The 24720-nt window shown below is 34.5% G+C and overlaps 2 protein-coding genes across 2 annotated transcripts; both read left to right on the plus strand.

The window, feature by feature from the left end:
- Window positions 1–5461: 5461 nt before the first annotated feature.
- On the plus strand, window positions 5462–6474 carry LOC136814012 (flavin reductase (NADPH)-like). Its single transcript, XM_067070520.1, has one exon. The coding sequence runs from the start codon at window positions 5623–5625 to the stop codon at window positions 6226–6228; it is 606 nt and encodes a 201-aa protein (XP_066926621.1). The 5' UTR covers window positions 5462–5622; the 3' UTR covers window positions 6229–6474.
- A 2013-nt stretch (window positions 6475–8487) lies between these two features.
- On the plus strand, window positions 8488–23680 carry LOC136814013 (eukaryotic translation initiation factor 4 gamma 2-like). The gene is made up of 21 exons (XM_067070521.1): window positions 8488–8650; window positions 8753–8944; window positions 9462–9561; window positions 9991–10101; window positions 10611–10770; window positions 11961–12019; window positions 12459–12680; window positions 13372–13443; window positions 13777–14093; window positions 14813–15105; window positions 15615–15697; window positions 17310–17369; window positions 17801–17899; window positions 18657–18872; window positions 19338–19430; window positions 20379–20480; window positions 20927–21031; window positions 21151–21249; window positions 21630–21888; window positions 22352–22473; window positions 23074–23680. Exons 2-21 carry the CDS (start codon window positions 8895–8897, stop codon window positions 23149–23151), a joined length of 2700 nt encoding a protein of 899 aa, XP_066926622.1. The 5' UTR covers window positions 8488–8650; window positions 8753–8894; the 3' UTR covers window positions 23152–23680.
- Window positions 23681–24720: the final 1040 nt, after the last annotated feature.

Below are 24720 nucleotides of genomic sequence, written 5' to 3' on the forward strand. Positions count from 1 at the left end.
CTTCAAGCTGGTGGGCAGAAAACAATAACAATCACAAAAACAATCTCAGGTTAAATTTTTTGAACTTTTAGAAATAATAATAATTTTCACCACAACACCCACAGAAATTTGGATTTTCATTTTCCTGAATTTTACTCAATTTTTTAGACTAATAGTCAAAAGAACACCCTTTGATGTTTATTTCCAAGATAAAATGATACTTACAAAAGTCCAAGGTATAATTTCTGGAGGAGACTGCTTCTTGGATTGGGAGCTTCTTTTCTTCCTCTTCTTCTAATTATCCGAAAAATTTATTTTTGGTAAATTTTGCCGCGTGTTTTTAGACCTTGTTGTGGAGCAATAACAAACTGGAAACTAGTCAATGCACGGGTCTTCGGTCCGGTGCCACGGTTTTCGGTCCTGAAATCACAAGAGCAATTATAAAAAAACAAAGTTTTGATTTAACGGGTAATAATCCTCTTAAAAGAGTTCCACCATAAAGGTTTTCTCTTATGAAATTTATCTTCAATCTTTTTCTTCTCTTTTTGTTTTGAAAAACCGGTCATTCCAAAAAAAGCAAAAGGTGAACTGTCAAGTCAAACAGAGTCAACCAGGATTATTACCTGTCAACTTCAACATCAGTTTCAAATCAAAGTTGTACATCCATGGAAAAATCTACCAGGACACTCGTTAATTATATATATTGTGTTTGTATTTTTTTTGTATCGTCGAAATAGGACAAAATTTTAGTTAGGACTTTTGAGTTATTTTTGCTACTGTGATCTATTTTTTTCCTCCTCGTCCGGAGGAAAGCACTCTGTCATTTTTATAACTATGCTATGACCCTGCTGATGCGGAGAGGGTTACAACGGGTAAGGTACCTGAAATATATAGTATAATATTTAGCTGGAATCAGCATTCCTAGCTCTTCTTCTCTGCTTTGATAAAGACGGGGGCAGCATCATGATATAGATATAGCCCTCCTATTTATGCCTATAAACTCTCTTCATATAAAATTTGCAGGCAACGGCATATTTGGACTTTGTACCCAATGCTGCACTCGAGCTAAAGTCCCGCAGTAGTAATTTTTTGAAGTTTGCAAAAAATGCCACATAGAAGACCAAATTCAGTTACCGTGAGTAGTCCTAAATCCTACAGCCCTGCCTAAATCCGATGGGGTCTTTCAAAGATACAAACTAACAGTTCCATCAATATGCCAAAAACATTTTGTTCAACCACCTTCACTTCAAGATAGGCCACCATAGAATGAACTTCCTTTTATAGGATGAACCATATTCATCTGGCTTTCAGCCTTGCACTCCATCATCGCAGAGGCTAATCAATTTTAATGACTTTTTTGACAAATGACCAAGTTAAAATTTTTTAATTTTTTTATATTTGAGTATTAAAAAGGCATGCATTCAAATATTAAAGGTTTAAAATTTTCCTCTGGGCTAGTTAGTAAAATATCTCAAATAGGCTCTGTGATGGAGTGCAAGGCTGAAAGCCACATGGATATGGTTCATCCTATAAAAGGAAGTTCATTCTATGGTGGCATATCTTGAAGTGAAGGTCGTTGAACAAAATGTTTTTGGCATATTGATGGAACTGACTAAAATAAAAACAAACCTTTTGCTGTGACGCAATGAAGATACCAAAGTGTCAATTAAACTGAGAGATTTGTTACACTGAACCAATTGAACCAAATAACAATAAGTTCTTCTTATACAAAACAGAATTTTTCATTACAAAATTGTTAATGTTTTAAACACAAGCAACAGATTTAGAATAACAGAGGTAATTATTTTTACAACTCACGCTTTTTTATCACATTAATTGACATCTTGCTTGACATTTTAGTCACCTTGTTATGTGTTTTGTTTCAAAAGTTCTTGCAATAGTTTATTCAGTTAGGAACATTTGGCGAGTTCCTGTACGCGGACGCAATAAAAAAAAATCATAACATCACTCATTAAAAAATGGCGTTTCTGTCTTTTCGCACTTTTTTTAGCCTAGACGATGTAGCAAACATAGTAGTAAGTATAAGCACACTGCGCTTTTAATTGGCTGAAATTTTTTTTGCGTCGGAAAAACTTTTTCAAACTTTCAGCGATGATTGACAGTGAGGCTGGAGCTCCGATTTTTGAGGATTACGATTTTACCAGTTTTTTAGCGATTTTTGCCTAACCCAAATCTCGCAACCTATTTACCTTAAGGAAGATCGAAATTAGAGTTTTTCAGCATTCTGAAAAAAACGCATAGCAGAAATTTTTTCATCTTCACAGGATCGATTCTCAGCAACAAAATACATCTTTTGGTCTTTGGGTTTGTTTCTGACGTTTTTCCTTCAATAAAGATGAGGTGGCAATCTTGCACTGAGGGTGCTACTTAGTTTCCGCCCTATTTTGCGCCCATGATAGTATGGTCCAAAGACGGGGGTACTCTAAATGATAAACTATGTCGTTTTGTAAGTGTTTATTTTCTGAGAGATAAGAATACTGTAGTATATTAAATATTATTAGCTTGTTTATTTAAGTATTTTTGAGCGCAAATTTAAATATATGGTTAAATAAAATACAAATGATAACAGTTCTGTTTATTTCTCAAACTCTTGGGAAAAGTCTTTTTGCCGACTTAGCTATTTTACAAATCTTGGAAAAGAACCCCCATAGGAATTCCGATACCTAACCCGATTGGTTAATTTCGGAACGGCTCATATTGGGCGTTTTGCTTTGGTGTTACCACCCTCAAAGCAGCGGGCACCTTTGTCTTTCCGCAACTCTTTCCACCATTTTAGATGGCCTTAACAATAGATCAATAGAGAAATGGAGATTTCAAAAACTTTTATTTACTTTTTCTCCTCCGACCTTCAAAAAAGAAGAAAGAAATAAAAAAACCTTTACTTAAACAGGAAAACAAAAGAAAAAAAGAGAAAGAAAGAGGTGGTTAAATAATCTAACACAGCTGTGCCCTATGCTGCCAATGTAAAGATACTTTGATCCTTCCCTTAATGTCAGGGAACTTCCCAATGGAATTTCCCTATCCACAAAAACTACAAGAGTACGTTTTTCCTGCATATGTGCTAAGAAGAAGAGTTGTTGAAGAGAGACTGATTTAGATACTTAGCAAATTTCATAAAATTTTATTTTATTATTTCCTCCGATTTCTGATTTTAAAAAAGAAAATAAAAAAAATTTAAAACATCAATTTTATTTTTATTTTTTTTCCATCCTCCTGTCCAAAACTTTTCCTTAAACCAGAAAATAAAAAAGTAATTGCCTAAAGGTGAAAAAATAAAATAAAATAAAAATTAAAGCGAATGCTAAAAAAAAAAAACCAGAAAGGACAAAGAAAAAATTACTAGCTAAATAAGATATAGATGATGAATCGTGTTTCAATGTTCGTATTAGAAAAGCTGATTGAAATGTCCTCATTAATATCTAGGTCTTGCTGACCAAAAACAGTTCTACTTCCTCTAAGACAGATGCCTACTGCTCTGCAGAGTCCGATCATAATCTTTCTCCTCATCCATGTAACAACTTCTCCGTAGGGCTTCCCCTGTTTGTTAGCCATCATCATATCCACCAAGCGTGTAATGGTCCATTCTCTCCACATGCCACTGGTGGCCGAGAAAACTAGTGGGGTAAAAGAACCATGTTCAATTTCAAGCACCCGTTGATTGTAAGCTCTCTTCTTTTCACGTTCATTTGCCTCAAAACATTTCCTGAGGTCCTGGCTAACATGTCGTTTTGCTAATAATGGGTTAAACACCCTTAAAGAACGCAATTTGACCAGTTTGCCAGACGTAAAGCTAGAATTGCGCTAGACCAAAATTGTGGGCGTTCTGCGAGTGTTCTCAGCTCAATCCTCAAACCGCGCACAAAATGGTAGACTTAGCTGTGACACATTATTTTGATGGAAGTTGTTAGGATGCTCACAAGGCTCTTGACAGAAAATCCTTTGTTTTATTGTCAATAATATGACAGTGCCGTTATTAATTTTGTTAGATCTGACATATATAGATATTTGTAAGTGCACTTTATATCGTCAACTGCTCTAACTATGGACTATCTGACAAATTTTGAGATCGCAATTCGGTCACCATTTCACCGAACCTCCAAAGTCATTCATTTTGAGTCAATGCGAATGGCAGATTATAAAATACATGAATTCGGTAGGCTTTTAAATCGAAATATGAAAAAATCTGGTAGTAGTGGACCACACTATGAAGAAGAACAAATGAGTGGCAAAACGATGGACCTTTTGACGTCACTCGTGCGGCAAGTTACACACTCGTTATTTGTTAATCTTATCAGGCGATAGGCGGCTAAGCGGCGGGGGTTCTCTAATTCTCCAATCGGCATCCAGTCATCCGGACAAAAAATCTGAGTTTCAAGCTAATGGACTTGGTCCACTCTTAGCAAAACTGGATTTTGAAAAAATTCACTAATCAAGCTAAACTTAATTTTGTAGAAATGACAACCATGTCAAAAAAGAAAAATGGTATTCAAAATGACATCAGCTTATATTATAGAATACTAAACTGCGTTTCCTTAGGGGAAGTTGTTTTTTTAATTTTCTTACAAGTTCTATTGAACAGAATTTTATAGTATATTCTTGCTATTCCAGTTATTATATTCCTGTTTATACCACCCTTAAAAAATTTTCACATACAAATATGTGTATCAAAAGATATGAGCTGAAAACCAAAACTGTACCTACCCCTGAAACATGGACGGTGTATTGAATCGACAACACTTTTGCAACATTTGATATTTTCCATTGTGGGAGTAAAAAAGTCATAACTAGTGACAAACAAAAGCTTGTAATTGGAGGAAATAATATGAATGAGAATGATAAAAACATGAAATTTGGCACAGATGACCTTAAAAGGGTCCAAAATTTAAATCAAACAGAAACACCTGTGTCTAGACTTAATTTAAGGCTAGCCTAGTTACGTCATTTGGCCACCTGCAATTTTTGATTTTTAGTTTTATTGTATTTGCTTTCTTAAGGCAAATACTTTTTTATTTATTGGTTTACGGATCCGCCAACGTTATTTTTGCCTAAATAAAAAAATAAAAAAAAGAGATTCGAAAACTTTTATTTACTTTTTCTCCTCCGACCTTCAAAAAAGAAGAAGGAAATAAAAAACCTATACTTAAACAGGAAAACAAAAGAAGAGAATAAGATTAAAGGTTAAATGATCTAACACAGCTGTGCCCCATTCTGCCAATGTTAAGATACTTTGATCCTTGCCTTAATGTCAGGGAACTTCCCCATGAAATTTTCCTATCCACAAAAAAACGCCGGAAAATGCCGGAAATCGCCGTTTTTGCAGATTTTCATTGGATTTTTTCCTTATATTTCTATGTTTTTCACACAAAAACATTATTGATAACAATGCTCACCATCAAGTATGATTCAATTGTCAATAAAACTGATTTTTGTGACCAGAACTTCACTTTATTTTTTCCCTACAACCCTTCCCTCTCTAATCAATGATGAATTTATTACGTTCTGCATTTTCTGACTGATTTTTTTTCACTTTTCTCCTCGCATTGCTATCTAACTTTCATCATCAAGTAGTTGCATTCAGCCTCTAGCTTGTTATATTTGCCTTCAGTACAAAGAAAATATAAAATGGTTTTAGTAGGTGTGGTTGGTGGTACTGGTGGATGTGGAGTGCCACTCATTAATTATCTTCTTGAAAAAGGATACAGTGTCCGAATGCTTGCAAGGACACCAGAGAAAGTCACTCAAATAGACAACAAAGAAGTTACTGTCATTAAAGGTGATGCTTTGAATGAAGAAGACATTGCTGAAGTTTGTCAAGATGTTGACCTTGTCATCTCATGTGCTGGTGGAGGGCCTGGTGCACAAATCATGGAAAAACTGGCATCCAATATTGTAAAAGCTAAACCAAAACGTTGTTATTTCATAACCTCATTAGGGATGGGAGGAAGCTCGATGACTATCAATTTGTTACTTGGTTTTTTCCTTGGACGTCAAAAGATTCTTGATTATGAAAAAGCTGATGCGCTGATGCTGAAGAATAATTACACAGTGGTTCGACCCTGTCATTTAAAAGGAGAACCAGTCGGTGATTATTGTGCTACTTCAGACACAGGGATGTCTTCCAAAGCCATCTCTAAAACTGATGTTGCTTTATTTTTGTTAAATTGTGTCGAAAATCAAGAATGGGATGGAATGCCTGTGCAATTGTATAATGCAGCCTGCAAAAAATGAAAAATATTTTCTGCATGGGCTTTTACTGAATTTTTTACTATACATAGTATAATTTAACCCTTTTAATCCCAAATGAATCATTATATGCCTAGTTTAGCTTCTTTGTAATTTTTTTTTATTCCCTAGATAGATATACTTTCAGCCAAATTATTATATATAACATCCATTTTCTACACTTATATTCAACTTTTTAATGTTCACCTTAACTATTGATTTAATATAAGACATAATATGTTCACAGACATTCTGGGAAACACGTGAAATAAAACAGTATTGATCGTTCCCAAAAATCCATATAAACAGTCAGTCTCGAGCAATCCTTTTTATAGAATGGTTATAATCAAATCGATTTGAATATTCAGGAACATTTTAGAGTGCTCGGGAAGACGTTCTAAAATGTTTTTAAGATGTTTTTAATTGGTAAATGAAGTGAATAATCAGGGACGTTCTCTAGCCAGCCTCCCTGAATGCTCCTTAATGTTCGGTATCGTCTTTTTTACTGGAACGTTTCATTTCATTTGTTTTTCTAGTATGTGCATTTTTATAATAAAAATAAAGTTTTACTCTTTTGGCAAATAAGTCCTCAGAACACACATTGTGATTCCCCTCATAAAGTTTGTGTGTGCAGATTTCATACATAGCTTATACAATTGAATGATGTTAAAGTAGTGTCTTAAAAATTGGGTCATACAGGTTCATAATTTTTCAAGCTTAAAGGGGAATTAACGTTTGGAATTAACCCTGAGATATTTTTTCGAAACATTTAAAGAGGAAGAAAAATGTGATCGAACAAAAAAAGAACCACTTCATAATGTCTTTTACACGTTTTTTTTTATTAGAACCTAGTTTATAAGAACATATAGGCTGAAATTCGTCGAAAAATTAAGAACATCTTTAGAACATGCCCAGCCTCAGTTTGGAAAAAAATGACAAGAAACTACAATTTTTTCCTCTTTTTAAGCAGTTTTAACCGAATTTAGGGATAGATCTTCAAAAGTCGAGAGTCAAATATTGTCCAAATTTTGCCAAATTTAAGTGCTCTTTATTTTGTATCATACTGTCGATTTAGAGTAGTCTGAAAAATTAAGAACGCATTTAAGAACATTTTAGGCTGAAAATTGCAAAAAAAAATAAGCACATCCAGGCTCAGCCAAATTTTAGGTGTTCTAATAAAAAAAAAACGTGTATTCATTAAGTTATTCAATCTTTAATTTCTCACAATTTTGCATTAAAGTATTGGAATTCCATGATTTTTTTAGGTTACAGTAACAGAATTCCACGGTTTTGATAGGTATTTTGTAAATTTGTTACAGAAATTCAGGAATTTCTTGAAAGCAATTTGCTACGGAAATTTCATGTCGTCCATTGGGGGGTATAAACGAATAAAAACTGGAATGGCCCAACAGTCGGGTGTTTAAGATAAAAACTGCAATTATTGCTCTTTTCGGAAATTATTGCTCCCCCTCTGTTGATTTCGTGACGTCACATGCACTTCAACTATTCTTACTGTTACACTCTATTTGGTTGTAAAAGAGATAAAAACCATAAGAAATTAATCTTTTTTAGAGTGGTTATAGCAAAACGTTGAAGAAATGATACTAGGAGAGTCTAGTTAGTATTCCAAAGGTGCAGTGAACTTTTAAACGGTACAAAGAAACTCAAAAACTGCATTTTAAATCATCATTCACCACTCTTCCCTTATAAAAAAGAGAAACACAGGGCGTGTGCTACGTCACATTTTTCGTATCCATAGCAACGCAAGGGAATTTTCAAACAACTCTTATTCCGGATGTAGAAGAGTAAAGCCCTATAAACCATATATATTTGAAATTGTCTCAATGAGCTCTATTTGAATCTGTAATATATTTGTTGACAATTTTGAAACGTTAATTCCCCTTTACCAATGTCTTCTATGATTTCTTATGATTCGTGCTTTAATAATTGGATTAGATTTTGTAAAACTTTGGCTTTTTTTGGGAAAACGAATGAATTTAACTACCTTAGCCCTTTTTTACTGTTTCAGTCCTTATTGGCATCATTTTTGGACCTGTTGACCTTAAGGACTTGTGTTAAATAGGCCTTTGAAAAATAGGCCACAAAATTGTATTTATCACAGCAATTTTGACTGCTTCTACTCAATTTTAAAAATTTAATAATTAATTCATCTTGATTGTCTAGAAGAGATAATTATTTATTCACTAAAAAAATCATTCAATTTTAATTACATCAATGTCTTTAACACTTCATCTCTTTATTTTCAGAAATATTAAACATTTCTTAACACAAAAAAATTCAATATTTACAAACGAAAAATCGCTAAACTGGAATCCTCTTACTCATTACAATCTTTCCCAAGTGATGCACCCCGAAGACAGCATGGACTGACCAACTCTAATTTTTCAAACGGTCTAAAGAAAAATAGGTTAGTATTTTTTTTGTTATTTACTTACCATGATAAAAACAACAAATGTGTAAACCCCTCGTTTAAACTTTTCAACTTTCCTATTTTCAATTGTTATTATAGTTTTGATGCTAGTTCTTCACCCAGGCATACATCGGAAAATGGAATAAAAAGATTTTCAAATCGAGTGAACAATCAAACTGGTTTTGAACCAAAGAAAAGAGATTCAACTCAGAAACCAAAGAGATGGGTTCCTTCTCAATTGATGCACGATGTTACAGATCGCAATGAATTGATTTTCCGCAGGGTCAGAGGGTAAGTTTTTAACAAAATGTTATCAACTTCAGTTGAGCTAGAATCTGACTATATCTGTATGTATGTATGTATGTATGTATGTATGTATGTATGTATGTATGTGCGTCTCTCTGTCTGAAAACTTGAGGGCAGTCTGCAGTCATAAAAAATCGTCCGTTTTGCCTGAAATTTGGCACACTTGTTCGCTCCTTGGGTGAATATTTTAGGGTGTTTTTTCATTTTTCAAAAATTTTGATTTTTGGGCTATGATGAGTTAAACGTGGCTAAACCTTGAGGGCCTTTTAGACTGATCAAACTTAGCTTATCAATTTTACAATTGGGCCTCCACACAATGCAAATATTCCTGAATCTCGGTTGAGCTCTTTTTCCACTATCAACAGTTTTATTAAAACCATGACGTTTATAAAGGCATTCAGATGTTTTTTATCTTTTCGAATTAATGGTCTTCTGTAAATGGTGGTTTATTGTTTATGGTTATTTATTATTAGCTGATGTCGTATTTCATGTTGTTTTTCAGCATATTGAATAAGCTGACACCTGATAACTTTGACAAGTTAAGCTACAACCTTCTGAATATTGGAATTGACAAGACTGTTTTGAAAGGAATAATTATCTTAGTGAGTTTCCTTTGTATTTGATTTTCACTTAAAATTCTTGGGATAATCCATGTAATATGTACGCAGAACTTTTCCTTATATTTGACACCCTTGTACGCAAGAAATAACACCATTTAAACAATAGATGTGCGCTTTTGCTAAACTCCCTCTTCCCCATTCATTGCTGATATTGCGTACGTACTATAAAGATAGCCCTTGACTTGGGTGGACTCATATTTTAGCCTGTTTTGATTGGATAAAGTATGATAAAAACAATGATTTATGCTACGGTCAACATAAAGTAGTTTTTTAAACAGCAGTGGTTCATCAGAAATTTGATTTGAACGCTTCAATATAAAGAAGATTTTGTGAAAATTCAAAGGGCAATTGAATTTGGTTAGAAACCTATCAAGAAAAGTTTGATTTAATGCTACATTGATTTCATTTCAGATTTATGAAAAAGCTATAGACGAGTCCAAGTACTGTAACTTGTATGCTCAACTTTGTTTACGATTACGCCACGATGTACCCAATTTTGATGACCCTGTCACCAAAACAAACGTAAGCGTTGATTGCTAATTTATTTTGTGATTTTTGTTGGTGTGATACTTTTTAACTTAACTTTATTAACTGATCTTTCTCAAGTTTAACATTAACATATCACTTTGTGTAAAGTCTCGTAGAATCGTTATCAACTTTACTATATTGATTAGCTAAGGTCTTAAAAATCAGTTGTCAAAGTTATCATATGCTTTATACTCGTTGATTTGAATTTGATGTTTACCATATTCCTGAGGCTAATCTTGTCCAATCTCATCTTGTCTCAAGAGTTGACTTTACCTAATTCGAATTTGAACGAGGAATTCTATTTGTTCGAGTTACTGAGAGATTCAAATTATAGAAAGTATTTTGAGAGGGTTACTTCTTGATGGAGACTGGAAACAAGTTCGAATTAATATATTAAGGTTCAAATGATAGAAGTTCGAATAAGCGAGAGTTTACTGCAGTGTAGGATTTTAAATTAAAACCTTTTTGATTCTTGTCCAATTAATTTAATTTTCCTATCATAGACCTTTGTGCGGCTGCTGCTCAGCAAATGCCAAGAAGAATTCGAGACAAGATCTAAAGCCTCTTCTGCTTTCGACAAAAAGGACACGGACCTTTCTCCCGATGAGAAACAGGATAAAATGGTGGCAAAAAGAAAAATGTTGGGAAATATTAAGTTCATCGGTACGCTTTTTATAAGAATATGAGAGTCAATCTTGAGAGAAGCCAAAATTTTCGGGGACAATTGTTGCCTGGTGACATTAGCTGGCCAACGAAGAAATTTTCTCATATTTTGCACCTTCCAGGCACCATCAAACGCTATTTTTGATAATAAAAATAGGTTTCTGTTCTGTTCCAGTCTGTTCTATTAGTCTGCAAAAAATGTCCCTGTTACAGGGTCCATGACATGTAGTGGTTTGTACGAAAATTTTGTTCTTTTAAATCGTAAACAAGTACTCTAAGGTCCCGAATAGTAGGGGGGGTCTGAATAAAAGGGGGGGTCCGAAATTTTTGCAAAATATAATAAACGGGGGGGTCTGAATAAACGGGGGGGGGTCTGAAAATATTTAGGTAAATAAAGGCTAAAATCAGGCTATTTAGAGCAAAATAAGGGTCCTTCTCTTTGACAGCTGAAAATATTCTTAAAAACAAAAAACGGGGGGGTCCTAATAAGAACGGGGGGGGTCCGAAATATTTTCGAAAATTAATAAGCGGGGGGGACGTCTATTCGGGAGTAAGTAAGAAGAAGACGCACAATATCAAAGTTAAATAGTCCTGCTGCTGAGGTCGATAAATGTTTCATTTCGTGACACACATCTTAGAAGTAACTTTTTTTGGTGGAAACTCGCGAATTAGTATATTTAGATTCCAAAATCAAAAAGTTAACGAATAATTGATTTTTGGGGGTCTTCAAATTAAAAAAAGACCTATATCACATGATAGAGCTCTTCAAACTGAGCAAAAGAGTGTATTACACCAAAGTCCCAACTTCTCTAGATCAAAAGTTATGGGCCTATTTGTGGTCAAGAACTGATGGAAAACAGGGAATTTCCCCATAATCGGCATTAATTTATGCAAAATTAAACACCTTTTTGACCACAAAATAATAGGCCTGAATGAATTTCCAGGCCTTGCAATTTTGCCTGGAAACGCAAAAAATCGCCAATTACTCGTTACTTGCACGATAATATCGTGGAAACTTTTTGATTTTGGAATCTACATATACTAATTCGTGAGTTTCCACCAAAAAAAGTTAGTTCTAAGATGTGTGTCACGAAAATTGTTTTTTAGCCACTTTTTTCGATCTCAGCAGCGGGACTTAAAGTCTAGAACTTTTAATAAGGCAATATACATTTTTTTTTGTTAATTTACAGGAGAACTTGGTAAGCTTGAACTGTTACAAGAAGCAATTCTACACAAATGTATTCAACAGGTGAGAAAAAAATTAGTGTTTTTTCTGGACGAGGTTTAAAAATCGTCCAATAAATCTCAAATGTAGCAAAATTTAATTAGATAATCGGCCAATTTTATGCCGGCTCTTATTGCGCCAAAGCTCATTCTTTTTCAGTTTTTAGCCATGCCCTAATTTAATTCCGATCCCTTACGTCGGCTACGCCAGCAACGATAAAATAACACCAATAAGAACTGGCGTAGAAACAGCCAATATGGTAATCTGGATGATTAAATTAACCTCTTTGGTACATTTGACTCTCCGTCATAGATATAAATTCGAACATCGAATTGATCATGTAAAATCTTTATTATCTAATTATCAATGTACTTTCTTCCGAATCAAATAATGTACCATTGTTAGTCCTATAGTAGATCAAAGTAGTTTCTAAACTAAATAATACTTTTATACAATACTCTAGTTGCTGGCTAAGAAAAAGCGAACATCATTGTCTGAGATGGCAGAGGATATCGAATGTATGTGTCAAATAATGTCAACCATTGGTCGAAGATTGGACACGCCTAAAGCGTTAAATATCATGAACCAATATTTTGACCGTATTGAAAAGCTCTCTACAAGCATGGAATTGCCCTCCAGAATCAGATTTATGTTGAGAGACGTATTGGAACTTAGATATAACAAGGTATGTTTCCCTAGACTAGTTAGCTAAGCCCGTATTCACAAGGCACACGCGGCTTACGGCAATATAGCAAGGATATAGGATTTTGAAGTTTGTCTAAGAATACTTATCAGTTATTCGGTCAAATTTACCATCAGATCTATCCTATTGACTGAATCAAACTGGCTTAAATTTCTAGGCTAATGTCCCCTACCTATTCTAATAGAAATTTTGTCGCAAGTTTAATTTTAGAATATTTTTAAGCTCAATGTTTTATTCTATTTTTATAAACAAAAAAAATTGTTTTGGATGTGAAATGGAACAAATTTGATGAAACGGATTTTTTTAGGAAAGAAGATATTTTAGTCAAAGCGCTTTTCTTATCCTGTTTGTACGTAAGGCACCAGTGGAAATTTATTTTTAAGTAAAAAAAAACTTGTGGCATTTCAAAAATTCTAGAGAAACAACGCTACTGTTATGTTACTGAGTTAACAAATTCATTTTCTGTAACAATTAGTTAATGAATGATTTTATCTATTTCTAAAACAAGGGAAGAAATATTTTAAGCAAGACGCTTTCCCTATACTGTAGTTCATGTAGTACTTAATGCATTTCAAAATATTCTAGAGTATCATGCTATTGTTAAATCACTGAGTTAACAAATCCATTTTCTGTATCAATTAGTTAATGAATGATTTAATCTTTCTTTTTTTAGTGGGTTCCTCGACTAAATCAAGAAGAGAATGGCCCACGATCTGTATCACAGATGAGATGGGAGGCTATGGGGGTAAATAAACCATGTTTAACCTCTTTCACAAAGTTGAAAACACGCTACCACTGTTGGAAATTATTTTAAGATGACTTTCGGGGATTTTCAAGATTTCCTTTTGGAAAATTCTACATAATTTTACTGAGTCACACATTCTCCGTGATTTCGCAAAGACAATATTGTCATAGAATAAGGAATACAGCTGTTTTTTTGATAGTAGAAAAAAAGTTTATATGAATGTGCAGAAATAAGAATTACTGTCCAACTATATTCACTCAGGAGATTTGGGTGACAGAGCAAGAGGATGCATTTGTATATTGTGGATTGTCATTGATTTTCTTTCCCCTTTAGATGATGATGCCGCCTCCCTTTCCATTCTTCCACCCTGGAATGCCTTTACCGCCAGGAATGCAAATGCCGCCCAACATGCCGGCTGGCGGGATGCCGCCTTTCATGCCGAACGGTGACATGTCCACCATGCCATGGTTTAATGATCAAGTGTTAGCGTGCGGTGGCATGATTTCAAGTGACTCCAAACTACCAGCAGATTTTCATGACGAGACTAAAGATATTTTCGGTAAACCAGTCAACAAGACTCAATCTCTAGCTCCAAAACAACATACACCAATTTCCAAACCGATTATGAAACCTGATTTGTTTCAACCACAGTATGTGCTATTACTTTGTTTTTCTCTGCCTTCTCTTCTTTTGAGATTTTAACCGTGAAAGCCACACAAACTGTATGTTTTAATAAATCCATTCTTCTTGAGAATAGCTTGATATTACTATTAGATTTTCCTGCCTTCTCCTCGTTTGATATTTTTGACCTTCAAAGTGTGACACACGCCGTATGTTTTAACAAATTCATTCTCCTTGAGAAAAGCTTGAATTTAAGATTGGAAAAGTAAAATTGGTTAGTGTGATATATATATATATAGGAAATCGAAAATACTTTATTGCTAGACTGTTTGCATCCTCTAACGAACACGATCGAATGCGTGCTTCTTTTAGAGAGAGGGTGCTAAGTAGGCCGGTAGTAAATCCTCTTTCCAGATATCGTTGTTCACATGACTAAAGGTTAAATCTCAAAATTAGTATCTCACAAAATTAGTACCTCAAAAAATTTAAAGTTTTACTGTGGTAGTCATCTTTGAGATTTAGATTGCCCTTTTTTCAAGTAGAGGAATAGTCTATGTTTTTATATGACAAAAAGGCAGAGCAGAATTGTAATATCTCCAATTTTCCAAGACACTGAACCTTTAGTCAAGTGGACAACGAATATGCCGCATTAGTTTCGTGGAGGTCTGCGATTTAGACTATTTGATCCCCAAATTATTTATCTCTTGGCTTCAAGAAACGAATTTTAATATTTCTTGTTATACTTCAGTTACATGAAATCAAAAGCCAACGGAAATGGACCGCCATCCAGAATTAACGGTAACTCAACCGCCGCTAGTAGTAATACAGCACCATCATCTACTCAACTCAATGGTGCTCAAAGTAAAGAAAAAGATAAGAAACCAATCAATAAGAACAACCCTTGGAACGTTGACCCGTTCATGCCGAATTTCTCGAAACCTTCGATTAGTTTGATCACACAAAAAGAAGAAGCTAGCAAACATGCACCACCGAATGCCAGAAATAACTCAACTCCTCCTCAAAGAATCTCACCGCAAACAAGTAATACATCTCGTTAATTATATTGTTCTAAAGAATCACAAAACTGGAGTCGTTTAGAATCCGTCTAATAAAATAATATGGGTGTTATACGATAATAATATCATTGTTACGGGATAATACCAGTTTGTATAAACTACAATTTGTCCTTTCTATTATTTTTTGCTTATTTTCTACTATGTCTGAATGAGTCGTCTCGCATGCTAAACTAAAAAAATAACTTTTTTATTAAAATTGAATAGAATCAGACATTTCACAAGCGCCGTCTAGCTATTTTCAAGACCTTAGAAGACGGGGGCGCTCTTTTGAAATTTTGGACTAGCCATTTCAGGCTGCTATAATTTTGTCTTTTGTGGCTTTTTATACTTAAAAGATGGTTTAATCTCTTCATCAGACTTTAAACTTAGGTCCGACGTTCTTTAATCGGTGGTAACGATTGAAGGGCGGCGCGAAGTAGAGAAAATATGGTAACATTTTGAATATCCTTTTTGGATTTTCTGTTTATATTTTAGTCCCTCGAAATTCTGCTGCCAACACATACCAAAAGCAACAGACACAGCAACAACAACAAGCGTGGAAGAAAAACAACCAAGAAGTAAGACATTTAGTGTTACAGTATTTGACTTTTCTTTTCTAAGAGATGATATTATTCTTCTGAAACTTTCTTTACATAAAGCTGTGAAGATGGTGCGAGTACAGCGGAGTCTCTTTAACTCGAAATTTCCTTAACTCGAACGAATTTGCATTCCCTGTCTCGTGCGTTTTCGAGTTATGGAGACTGTTTTTACCTTTTACCATACGGTGATTTAACCGCGACGCATTTCTTAGTTGGACACTGTCAACAAGAAGGTACAAATCATGCACCATGCCAAAAATGGCTTAAAATAAGGTTTTTGTAATAACTTGCCCAAGTTACATAAAAAATTAGGGAAAATCTCAGAAAACCTCTATATTAATATTAGAAAGGGTAAAAGATGGTTAAAATCAATCCAGGGGGTTAAATGGCCCAAATATGGCTAATTTGTTGTCCAGACAAAAAGATTGTCCTAAAAAGGGCCATTTAGGTTTAGTTTATACCAAACCTAGCTTAAACTAAAACTGAATGGTTGTTTTAACTCCTAATAGTAAAATGACCCACTTTTTACGTTCTTGGGTCCCAAAATAGGACAATAAAGTTGTCCATAATTTTGACCTTGATATTATTTTTACAAAAAGGACAATTTATTGTCCTTTTTGGGACCGAATAACCAAAATTTTCTACCTGAAAATTAATTCATACAGTTTTGTGCAAAATTTTAGCTTAAATAAGCTGATAGTTTTGGCAATATTTTCGAAAAGATAAAAATGGTTGAATCCCTAGTGTTAAAGCACAAAAAGTGGTTGATTGAAGCACAAAAAGTGGTTAATTAAAATACATTTGCCTTTAGGACAACAGATTGTCCACGAGAGGGGCCGTTCAACGATTTTAATTTTAATTATCTTATGTTTGAGGTATTTCGAGCCTGATCTGTAAGGATCTTGAATGAGATTTTGTTTTAAAGTTGATTTTCATGACAATTTTAATTGCCCATATTTTACAACATTTAGAACAATTTATTGTCCATTTTTGAACCTTTTTACAAGATTTTAGAATTGGAATCTTGTTGTAGGATAGTGTTCTACATGTGTACCAAATTTTGACTTGATCGGAGCACCCTATCAAGAGTTATTGATCTTGGATAACTCATTATCCTTTCAATTAGGACAATTCATTGTCCTTTTTAGGACTGCAGTTCAAAAGCTTATATCTCTTTAAGTATACCTTTTACAGTTACGGGACCAGCATGGGTCCGAAGACGGACCTTTTAACTTAACCATGGGTATCAATGTAGGGCCCAGTAGACATTTATGAGTCTGTAATTTTCAAAACCAGTCAGGGGTGTAAAGATGGTGCAAAAACAGCCATTTTTTGTACCTTCTTTTTGACAGTGTCTAGTTAGCAGAAACACCTGGTAAAATATCGCTTCAGTGTTCTTTCTCACTCCGATTGAAAGTTTTGCTTGACCACTTTTACATCCTCTTGTAGGGGGCAATGAAAGCCGTTTCTATAATCTATCACTACCGTTAAACGAGTTCCTGGGTTGTTAACGGAAGAAAATGAGAAAGTTAAACCGTTACAACAATTTACAATTTTTAAGTTTCAAACTTTTCTTGATCATTTCTTTCAGGTCAGTTTGAGACCAGCTTCATCATTGACCAAGAAAGATGATGGAAAATCGAAAGCTGACGTAAGAATATTTTCTCTCATCAAACAATCGTTTGTCCTTCTCCTTCCAATTGAAAGGGATATTCCATATTCCAGATAATGTGGGTAAATAAACCTCCCATTTTGGGGAAATTAATTTTTGAAGATCAATCTCCCCTGGATTTTTAGCGAAGTTTTTAAGACACCCTTCTGGATTTTTGTCAATTTTTTTGTAGTACACCTTCTATGAACTTTGATTTGAGAGACATTTTCAAGAGCTTTAAAGGGACATAAAAGTATGAATTTGATTTTGATTGTTCCAATTTATTGTTTTACAAGTTTGTTTTGGACACGTGATTACAATTGTTCTCTTTAAGACACTTGGTTCGCGCAATGTTTACATTTTACTACTTTTATGTCCTTTTAACACAACGGTGGTTGTAGATTATGCTCTGTTTTTATCATAATTCTTAGGAGCTATCTGGTAAGCAATTCACAAATCTCACCATTAACGATAAAACAAACAAACCAAAGAAAACTGGACTTTCCAAATCTGATGTTGACAAGAAAATTGTAAGTGGATTTCTATTCATGTATGATATGCACCACTGCAATGACTTCACGAAATTATGCAACTTTTCTGTTTTTGTTCCACCCAATACGTCACTTTTTCAATTGTTTAAGTGACGTATTGAGCTGAAAATTTTAGAAGTTCTCAGAAGACTCTCCAGTGGTGCATATCTTGAATAACTTTATTCATGATATGCACGACTGTAATGTCTTCTGACATTACGGCATGGAACCAATAGCTCATTGGTTGGAAGTGACGTAAAAGCAGTCAATACGTCACTTTCAACCAATCAGCTATTGGGTGGAACGAAAGACATTGCAATGGTGCATATCATGAATAAGAGATAAAATGCTTAACATCGATGAAAATACTGTTGTCCTGTTAATCGGGCTGTGCATTGAATTTCCAAGATTCTTAGAAAATGTGCAAATACCCCCTGGAAAATGGCAAGATTTGCAAAAGAACTCTTGGAAAAATTCTTTCCTTACCTTAGAAGTGAGGGTGGACGAGCTAAAATCAGTCTTTTACCCCCTGGAAATTCTTCTCCAATTACCAAATTGTTCTTTTATCCCATGTATGGATATAAAATGAAATGGCTCATTTCGCTCGCTAAAAGATCATTACTGGAATAGACAGGGACCCGTATACTTACGATATTCTAAAGAGCTTCAAGACTATAACGGAAGCAAAAAGGAATCGAAACAAAAAATATTGATATTTAAAATGCTTGGTTTTCAAATTTGAATTGTTTTTTCACAGGTGGAAGTTAATGAAAGCCATAAGAAAGATGAGGACACAACGAAAGCATGCAACGATCTCCAGTCACTTGCCACAAATTTGAAATATTCCAAAATGGTAGCCAAACAACTGCTTATCTTTACATCATCACAAAATGAAGAGGAATGGGCACGACTTGTTCAATTGATCACGCAGTGTGTTGAGAAATCCATTTTCTCGGAAGATACGCTCGTCAATGTATGAAAATTCGTTTTCATTGCATCTCTTTAGGAAAATTCTTTACATTATGTAATGTTCTTTCCAATATTATTACTAACAAGATGCTCCAACTGCGGCCTGAATCGTATTCTTCGAAACAACTACTTGAAGTGAATAGAGGACTAATTTGAACTTTATCTCTTTTATTCGAACTAAATCTCAGTCTCCATCAAGGTTTAAACCCTCATTATACTTTCTATTACAAACCATTTCCCTTTCGATTTCTTCGGATTAGCGAGAGACAAATGTAGTATCGAAAATGAAAGCTAATTGGGGGCTAATTTTTGCTGGCACTATAATCTGACTTTAATCGTGTTTTTTGCTATTTTTGGTAAAACTGAAAACTAAATACGAAATCAATCTTGTAACTAGAAATTTGTCAAAACCACAAAAATATAGTTCCCTCAGTTGAATTATATAGTTATTGTTTTTTTTTTGTCATAGGCGTACAATCTGCTGTTAGATGATATCAAGGTCATCGAAAGTGGAAATGGAAAGAACTTCATGGCTCTCATCGCTTCCACAACGGTTGAAAAGGTAATTTCGAGAGTTTCTCTTTCCATGAAAATATACTTGCAACAAGAAACATTCGAATTTTGGTTTCAGTGTCTTCTTTCTACTGGTTATTTAGTTGACGCGCATCCTTGTTATGGCCGTACATGAATATTCAGTAGGATATGATTTGCGTGTTTTAAGCGGCTGAGCTTAGTAGCTCCTTTTCCGCTTAGGCTTGATTTATATTTCGAGTGAAAAGGAAAAGTGTCAACTCTCGAAGTGTAGTTTTTTACAAAAGAAATTCAAAATTAAAAATGGAAACATTCTGTTGGTCGTCATTAACCAATTAAGTACCTATAATAACCGTAGAGGTTTCCAGTTTGTTTAAATAAACTGGGTTCTTCCAGAAAATGTCAGTACATGGGTGGTGGAGGATATATTGCCTGGGGGTAGCGACAAATCATCAAAATTTGCCTTGTCCGGGGGGGGGGTAAATTTGCTCTGTCCGGGGGTAATTTGGGTTGTCTGGGGGATCAACTGATGCTTGTCCGGGGGGTAAAACCCGTTGTCTGGGGGGCCAAAAGTCACTTTGCCCGTTGGGTAAATCACTGAAAATCGTTGTATCCTCCACCCCCCATATTCAATTTTTTTGTGGAAAAGCCCATTACGTAACTAACACCATTATGGAAGCAAACGTTGGATTTGCGTAAGGCATTGGATCGCGTCTACAAATTCGAACATTTGCTTCCAAAATGGCGGATTTCCCTTAAGTTATGTACGTAACTTTAGTAAAACTTGTATTTATGATATTTACCATTGAAATCTCTTCCGATATTACATCACAGACAAACCCAACAGCTGACAGGTTTTAAGCGACGTAAAATTAGTCAATACGTCACTTGCAGCCAATCAGCTATTGGGTCCGTGATGTAATGTCAGAAGACATTACAATAGTGCATATCATGACCAATACGGCAATTTTCTTGATAGGATTGGATCAAGCTATCGACAGTAATGGAAAGTTTTGAAGACGGTGCTCATTACCCTGCACCAATGAATTGTCTCTCTAACCTACACAAGTCGAAAGGAAAGGTAAGTGCTCTCCTATCGGGCGTCAATAATCTTTGAAAAGTCATTTTACAGTGGACTTTCCCTAATTCGAATTTCCATCACTCAAATCTTTCTATAACTAAACCTCAATTCGAAACCTTCGCCAGATACTCTCCATAATTCGAATCTCTCTGTAATTTTAGCAAATTAGACTTGCAGTTTGTAGTTTGAGTTCGAATTAGCGAGTGTTAACTGTTTTGTAAACGGTTTCCCTTTTTTGTATTTAATTGTTCGAGTTGTAGAAATTTCGAGTTATTAAGTAAGGTTTTATAACGCATTGCTAACTGAAGGGACCATAAAGCTTATTCGAGTAAAGGCGACGTTCGAGTTATAGAGGTTCAAGTTAAAGAGAATCCACTGTCAAAACATATTGCTGATGTAAATAGCCGCCTTTAGAGTTTTACGTTCGAAATTGTATATTTTTCTAGGATTGGTTAATGTCAATGCTAAAAAAGCAGAAGATTGATTGCAAAAAAATCTTCCCAAAAGATGAGTGGAGTGATAATGCTATCATGCAAGTGGCTCAAAATATGGTACGTTTTTTTAAGTTTCACCTTCTAAGAAAATATTTTTTTTTCACATATTGAACGAGCATCTCTTATTTGAAATGTTCCAAAATTTGTGAAAATTCATTCCCACATTATTCTCATAGGAGATGACCTTCTTGTTTCCACAATTATGTTTGAAAGAAGAACTGTTGAAAATGATGAAAGAAGGAGCCAACGAAGATGAACTTATTCAATGGATAAAGGTAACTTCCGATACTTCAAATCATGAGTACGATTTGTTTCGCTCAAACGTTCACCCCTTCCTTTTTGAAAATCAAGAGAGCTTTTTCTTTTTAAAGGACATTGTTGAACGTATCTTTCACCATTTGTTTACAGCGGCATTTTCAAAACAAAAAAAAAACAATACTCTCCTCTTACCGTGCCACGCGATTCTTTTGTTGATTCGCTTTGTCGGCATTGAAATTAAAGTAGCGCGCCTCCTTTCTATATCGTTAAATTGAACATCTTTGAGAATTTATCCCGTTTCTTTGTGTGAATTTTCTGATTATTTGGAAAAGTTTTAGAAAAGGGGTTTAGCTTTTGAGTACTTATCTCAACTAAGTATCTCCGTTTATATCCACAGGATAACGAAAATGAATTAAATAAAAAGCAATTGGTTCATTTGGTAGTCACGTGTTCAGTCACCATAGCAACTCAAATAACATTCGAAAATGGTGGTGATCTTCAACAGAAGCCGGACAAAGAAACACAAGAGCTAGAGAAAGAGATTTTGGGGAGGTTGAACGGTTTCCTTCGACAAATGATTGGCCCTGAAATGTGTGATCAATTGGAAGCAGTTTATGCTTTGCAAGTCTTCTGTCACGACAAAGATTTCCCTAAAGGTTTGATGACATCATTTTTTTACTTAGAATTTCGTGATATTCATGACGTAATGTTTCATACGGAAGCACCGAAATTGCCCGGGCTTTTGTCACTAGTTTTATTGCTTACCTCATAACAATCAAACGCGCCAAAATCGCAAATATTTGGATAAGTGCTTCGATGCTTCCCCTTTTTGTCATCTTGGCGCTAAGTTGGTTCAAGATATTTTCTATTTCATACTTAAAGGTGGCACTCGTGGGAAAAAATTCCCTGAACACGTTTTATCGTCCACACTCCCTATCTTTGGGTCAAGTTGAACATTTACAAGAATTTTTGTCATTGAATTGGTCGTTAACTATTCAAACAAAAACTTTTATTATATTTTTCTAAAGAACGCGTCATCTCTATTGTTTTGAATAACCAATTACGTGAGCATCTTGTAAAAACTTCAACACAACTGCTATCTTTCGTTTTCTTTTCCAGAAATGTTGCTTCGAATGTTTTTGTGTTTCTACAACATGGAGATCATTGATGAGGACGTCTTCTTGAAATGGAAAGAAGATATCAATGATTCTTATCCTGGTAAAGGAAAATCTCTCTTCCAGGTAATTCAAGTTCATTCGTATAAAGAGTACAATCTTTGATGTTCGCATTTGAAAACCCCTAATAGTGTTACGCAGACATAGTAGCTGTGGTGAATTTCTCTAATCTTCAAGGGACAATCATTCAAATCGAAAGATAGATTCTAGGATGGTCGGGAAACAATCAAATGAATAGCCTAATTTATTCCAAGTGGAGTAAAGCATAGCTTTGACCCCCCTTTTTTAATTGGGGAATGCCTATTTTTTTTAGCTTTTGTAGGGGGAGGTACCAAGATTTGCCAAAAAAACTGGGGGATGGGAATGTAGGGGGGGATATAAGAAAAGGGTTTGGAAATTTCGGTCAATTTGATCAATGCTAATGTTCAGACTGTTTTAATATTTACCACCAAAACACAAAAGTGTATCCATGCAGATAGATAACAACGCTATTATATTGTTATATATTGTTATATTTTTGGCTTGTTACTGTATGATTTTGTATATGTATATGATGATAAAAACACGAAGCGAAGCATTTCATAACGAGCAGTTGCTTCAATTTTTTTTGTGTGTTAAGGTTGATTCTACAGTGCCATTATATTTTTTTTCTCTTTTTCACTCTAGGTGAACAATTGGTTGCAATGGTTAGAAACGGCCGATGAAGAAGAAGAGGAAGAAGAAAATGCTGATGATGCAGAATGATGCCGAGTCAGCGAAAAAATTTATTTCCTATATTATAAGTAATGAACTTTGAAGAAGACACAACTTTATTGTTAACGATTTATGGCAAGCTTGTTGCTCTTAATCGACATCTATGGTAAATTAACAAACATAAGAATTTATCTCCTGCAGCTAGAGACATTATCGGAGATTTTTCTAAAAAAGCAATGCATTGTGGGATTGTTGCGAGTTTATTACAATAGAAATCTCTTAGGAAATCCTCGAAAAATCAAAAACTCTGATAAGGTCTATTCTCTGCCATGCATGGATTGCACTGTGTCAACAAAAATACTTTAATAACAATTGTTTGGGTAGAATACTATTTTCTTGTAAAAGCTTGTAGTGTACCAGTTTAATTTGTCATCTTTTACAATTTGTTTTTTGTTGCAATTGGGGAAAACTGGAACGTGCATATCTTCACACAAACCTCTTTGTAAAATTTTTTTATTTCAAGTCTCGTTATTGCTCTTGTTGAAATAAAAATATGGTGCTTGGTTAAACATTGACACAATTTGGAATCTCAATTTTGTTGTTACCTAACAGAGGATAGAATTGCGGGTGGTATTTGAGCTAATTCCGCGAACATAGGTTTAGTTAGCGAAAATCTGTGAAGTTCTATCCCCTTGACAATCCCGTGTGAATGACCGGTAGATAATACTTCTTAGGAAAGTACCCTGAGATTGAAAAATTTTATGGAAGCCCTACCATTCCCTTTTTCTTTCTTCTGGCTGCCATAATAAGAGGACCCAATTCAAAAAACGCTGAAAAAAAAGTTGGAAATACTTTCTTTTGAACCAAATTGTCACCTTTATGCTTTCCAAATGAATAAAGTTACAAAAAAATAACCATGTCAAATTTGAATTTCACCTAGGCTGCACACATCCCCTCTGATAAGTTTTGATATAGGGGATGCGAATCAGGCTCACAAAACGCTTCCGAACTTAGCAAAAAATCTGCTAACCAAAAAAAGAGTTGAATGATAGAGAACTTTGATTGACAGCTTGTCGTCTTTTGTTAGCTTGAGAGTTTTGTTTGCTAATTCAATTAATTTCGATAAACGAAAAAAAAATAGAGGAGAAAGAGAGATTTCTAGCCATATGTTCTTTTTATTTGAATCTTTATTTGATTTCTATTTACGTCATCAAATAACTCAAACCATGAAGGTAAAAAATACACAAATACTCAAACAATACACATCGAGTGTTTTGAAAAATACAAGTCGCCAAAATTCTGCAAAATACATAGCTATTCGGTAATTTTCTCGGAAGCGATATCAGAGCCCGATTCGCATCCCCTATATCAAAACTAATTTGGGGATGCATGCAGCCTAAATTTCACCCTCCTTGCTTTACCGGCCGAGGAGCCTTAAGGAATCTGACCATAGTCAGAATATTGATTTTAGTATCTGAACATAAAAGTTATGTTTTAGATTCTTTAACACATTTAACAAAGAATTGCCTTTATAAATTGCTTTTTAATCAAACTCCTTTAAGAGTAATTAATAACTTAATTGCAAAAATGACGTTATGAACTTTAAAAAGACGTTAATAA

Source organism: Clytia hemisphaerica, unplaced genomic scaffold (genome assembly GCF_902728285.1).
Source record: "Clytia hemisphaerica strain Z4C2 unplaced genomic scaffold, Clytia hemisphaerica genome assembly, whole genome shotgun sequence".
In the NCBI taxonomy this organism is placed as follows: Eukaryota; Metazoa; Cnidaria; class Hydrozoa; order Leptothecata; family Clytiidae; genus Clytia; species Clytia hemisphaerica.

Coding starts and splice junctions, on each gene's coding strand:
- LOC136814012 (XM_067070520.1), top strand. CDS start 5,623: ATGGTTTTAGTAGGTGTGGTTGGTGGTACTGGTGGATGTGGAGTGCCA.
- LOC136814013 (XM_067070521.1), top strand. CDS start 8,895: ATGCACGATGTTACAGATCGCAATGAATTGATTTTCCGCAGGGTCAGA. Junction 10,102..10,610: donor ACCCTGTCACCAAAACAAAC/GTAAGCGTTGAT, acceptor TTCCTATCATAG/ACCTTTGTGCGGCTGCTGCT. Junction 21,889..22,351: donor CGACAAAGATTTCCCTAAAG/GTTTGATGACAT, acceptor TTTCTTTTCCAG/AAATGTTGCTTCGAATGTTT.